The sequence below is a fragment of the Elephantulus edwardii genome, unplaced genomic scaffold (assembly GCF_000299155.1).
Source record: "Elephantulus edwardii isolate Elephantulus edwardi_28Jun2011 unplaced genomic scaffold, EleEdw1.0 scaffold00042, whole genome shotgun sequence".
NCBI classification, from domain to species: domain Eukaryota; kingdom Metazoa; phylum Chordata; class Mammalia; order Macroscelidea; family Macroscelididae; genus Elephantulus; species Elephantulus edwardii.
Window position 1 is genome coordinate 8,338,073 of NW_006399792.1, and position 4,583 is coordinate 8,342,655.

The window sequence follows — 4,583 nt, forward strand, 5'->3', positions numbered from 1 at the left end:
CATTATCCTCCTATTGACTGGAGACAGGATAGACCTTCGAATCTCTCTCTCTTAAGTATTTTGTCTACAATTTGCAATTTGAAAAGAAAGATCCTTGATGTAGTCTGGCTATAATTTGTAATCTTAATGTGGGTTATTGTACTCTGTGTCATAAAGCAAGTTCTAGATAATAAATATTGCAGACACTTTTAAAAAAAATTTTTTTTCTTGTTGTGTACCATCAAATCAGATCTGACTGGCACAGGAGAAAAATGCCCCTCCTTCTCCAGCAGAGCATCTGGTGGATTTGAACCTCATGCCTTCAGGACTGCAGTGCAGCTTCTTTGCTAATAGGTCACCAGAGCTCCCTGGAGACACCATTTGAAGCCAGTTCAAAGTGTCTTGACTTTTATTATGAATTACTACCTTTTGTTAGGACTAGGATTTTGACGGAAATCCAATAATAACACATACCGGAATCAACTGACGTCATTGCTACCAGATCAGAACTCACTCATAGCTGACTTTCCAGGGGGTTCTCAGGAGGTTGTGAGTTACACAGGAAGAGATTGCCAAGTCCCTCCAAGATGGAATTTGAGTCACCAGAGAGGCTCCACCTTGGGATTAGCAGCACAACTCCCTTCAGGTTACACCATCCCTCCAGATAATCATATTTGAATAGGTAAGATTAATCAGGAAAAGAAGTAGTGCAGGCAAAGAAAGAAGGTTAGGAAGGGTGGAAATGGTGTGTAACTCTGTGGTCTCTGTGCTATCAGAACAACCTGTTAAAACTTTAATACACCCACCATCTACTTCAGACTAATCTGCAAAATGGGGATCATAATAATAGCTATTGTTATCATCTCATGGAGTTTTCTTCACCAACAAATGAGATGATAAGCATGCCATTGCTTGTAAAAAGTAAATACAATTACTATTAAGTGCTAATGGACTTTAGATACAGAATGGACTTTGTTCAAGAAATCAACAACCAAAAGAATCTTGCCGATGAGAAAAAAGAGGATCAATGAAAGGAGGAGGAACTGCCAAAGAATTCACAATCCTTCATGATTTTACATTCGACTTGGAATGCTATATTAAATAAGTTAGACCTAGTGTCCTCATCAGGAGAAACTCATTGCCCTTGAGCAGGAACCTTATTCACAGCCTACCTTCCGTTGGGTTTCTGAGACAGTAAATCACATGGGTGGAGAGTGCCCATCTTTCTCCAGTGAAGAGAGGTGTGATGACATAAGTGTCTTTTCAATCAGTGTCTTCTACATTAATGTGTTTTATAACAGATATAAAACATAATATCATTTTAACTGATATAGATAGTATGAGGTATTTCCATCCCGTTAAGAAGTGTTTAATATTTTCTTGTTTTATCTTCACAGACGCTGAATTTCTGAACTTAGCTGTAAGCATGAACCCCATTACTACTCAACCAGGCTACGGGGCAGGCGGTGCCACCGTTAGTGATTGGCAAACTAGCATATTCGACTGCTGTGACAATCTAGGGGTTTGTAAGTGCACAGCGTTATTTGCTTTCTACTTGACTATAATCATGCAAATTACTGACATCATAAGCATTCTTTTTACTTCTGTTGATTTCCATGCTTTGTTCAGTGCTAACTGAGAAGTCACAAGCCCAAAGCCAGGGAGCCAATTTAGCTCACGGATGTAGTATGTGGGATCACTACAACATATGCCTCTTGATGTCCTTCTTGTTCTGATTTTAAAATAGTAGGAGACCAGTAAAAATCAGATTTGGCATATAAGTGTAGGCTTCTAGCCTCTCCTAAAAACTTGAAAATTCTGGAAAGATTCTTACATGGCAGAAATCAACAGCTACAGTGAGTAAGAACCCATAAGCCCATTGAAAAGAAATTCACTGTTTACCCTTCCACCACCCACATTCACTAGTGAAGGAGCTGCCATGGCTTGGTTTGTAAAATGTTGCACTGTTAATGGGAAGACCCAGTGTCTCTGGTAATTCAAATTCATGAGCGGATCCTTGAGAGAAAAATGAGGTGGTCTTCTCCTCCTTTAAAGATTTACATCTTCTGAACTCAATAGAGAGGAGCTACGAGTCAGAATCGACTCCATGACTTCAGTGCTTCAGTCATTTATCTCACATGTCTGGCCTGCATGTTTGTGATCCTTTTCTATATCAAAATCTCCTATCCTCAAGTGGATTCTGATTCACAGCATCACTGCACTTGATTTCCAAGGCTGTGAATCTTTAAAGAGGGAGACTTCTCATCTTTCTCCTGAAGAGCTGGTGGATTTGAACTCCCAATCTTTCAATCTTTCTCTTAGCTGCGCAGTATATTATCACTTCTCCACCAGGGCTCCTTTCCCCCCCTCTATCAGTCATCACTTAACAAATTGTACTGCTTACCATTTTAATACGATCATGTTCTTGACACAGTTCTCCAATTTGTCGTCTATCACTTTCATTTTCACAGTGATGATTTCTGTTTTCCTGCTTTCAATGCTATTCTTGTAGTAGTGCCATTTCGGGGAATATTACATTTGTAAAGCTTTCTACTAAAATGCCAAACACACTTTTACAGAACGAACTTTATTCATATCAGTTTATTGCTATTTAAGGTAAAGTCACCCTGCTGCCATGTTAAAAACACAACCCTTCTCTTTTTTGTGTAGGAAGTTCCAAGTTTATTGGAGATACCTTCTGCTTAAGACTATTTATACAAAACATGGACTGTGTCTTATCTGGGACACAGTCATAGCAAAATTCCATCTTAGCATTCTTTAAAACAGATATGTACCAGGCATAATTGAGAACAGTTTCCTGTTTATTAGTACTTTTACAAGGCTCTTTTTCTGTCTTGTACAGATTCTTTAAAGTAAAAAATTGCAGTAAACTTTTTAAGTTTCTAATCACTTAACTTCCACGTATTTCATGACTTCTCCTTGCTTTCTTCCTCATAGGTTTGCTACTCTTTTTCCAAATGACCATCTAGAATCTATTCCCTATCACCTCTTTCACTTTTGGTCCCGGTGATTTTTCCCTCAATGTTTTCTGACCAAAGCACCCCCTCCCAGTCTACAGAAGGCTTCTCAGACATCCTGACTCCACCAACTTCCTATGCAAACGAGACCCACATATAAACAAGCAATAGGAAGAAATGCAGTTTGAACATGTTCATAAGTAGCAAGCCAAGAGACTTTGTAATTAAATCTGACCCAGGATAACAACTTGCACATGTCCCCCTACTCCTGGACTCTAGGTTCTAGAAACAAGGCATTAAGAGAGAGAGGACATCATTTCCTCAGAGTGTCCATTAAGACTCCTTCCTGAGCATCTTTTTGAAAGTTGTCTGTATTCAGTCAAAGGAGTAATTTGGTGGTGGCGTAGTTAAAAAACATTTGGCAGACAACTAAAATGTTAGTAGTTCAATCCTACCAGCCACTCAGCAGGACAAAGATGTGACAGTCACTTCCATAAAGACTGCAGCCTTGGAAACCCGAAGGTATCATTCTCTTCTGTCCTGCAATCACTGGTGGTGTTTACCATTAAGTCAGAACCTCTATCCTACAGAGGCACTTGCATTGTTGTTGTTTATAGTCCCATTGTTGTTGTTTATAGTCCACTTGGAACCAACTTGTAGTTGACCTTCCTGTAGGTTTTCAGAGGTAGTAAATCACACACAAGAGTGCCTGTCTTTCTCCCACAATGCAGCTTGTGGTTTTGAACCACATGCCTTTAGGTTAACAGTGCAACTCTCCACCAGAGCTCCCTATAGAATCACAAAGAGTTGCAACAGACACAGCAACAATGGGTTTGGTGTTTTGCTTCAGATCATTTAATCAAGACCATAATGACTTTAATCACGCTCTGCGGTTTTACCCTGCACCCAGGTCTCTGTGGATTTTTCTGTCCCTTGTGCCTCTCGTGTCAGATTGCCTCTGACATGGATGAATGCTGCCTGTGTGGAGCAAGTGTCGCCATGAGGACCCTCTATCGGACCCGATACGGCATCCCGGTGAGTCTCTGAGTAGCCACTGCATGCTGTTAGCAGACACCAGGCTTCTCTTCAGTCTGACCAGAACTCAGTGACTGGTATCCTCACCTTCATACTGTTAACTACTTCAGTCTAGTTTTTCCTCTACTTAATAATAAAAATTAAATATCTATCTCTATGTATGTATGTATGTATGTATGTATCTATCTATCTATCTATCTGCATACACATAGATAGATATATTTTACCTAACAGATGGATCTCTGAAAAACATTGGCAGCGATGAGGGGCAGATGTCCACTTATAAATGATAAGCTGGTGGGAGCTCTGGCAGTGTAGTCCACAAGGAGTTGCACTGCTAACCCAAAGAATGCTCTTTCGGTGGTTCAAATCTCCCTGCCACCCCACAGGAGAAAGATGGGCAATCTCTTCTGGTACTATTGATAGCCTCTGAAAACCTACTGGAGGGTCAGTTATGCATCGGTTCCCACCTGACAGCAATGAGTAGAGTTTTAAGACATAAGCCAGTGTTCATTCAAAAAGAACTATTGTTAAGTCATAAGTTTAAGTCATAAGCAAGTGCTCATTCATTTAACTATGATTTACAGAGTA

The 4,583-nt window shown here is 40.0% G+C and overlaps 1 protein-coding gene across 1 annotated transcript in view; it reads left to right on the forward strand.

Moving 5' to 3' along the window:
• The first annotated feature begins 1,405 nt into the window (after positions 1-1,405).
• Positions 1,406-4,583, forward strand: part of PLAC8 (placenta-specific 8) — an 8,752-nt gene continuing 5,574 nt past the window's right edge. The window contains exons 1-2 of the mRNA XM_006885261.1: positions 1,406-1,505; positions 3,868-3,992. Of these exons, the coding sequence (XP_006885323.1) occupies positions 1,406-1,505; positions 3,868-3,992 (225 nt within the window). The remainder of the gene's footprint in view (positions 1,506-3,867; positions 3,993-4,583) is intronic.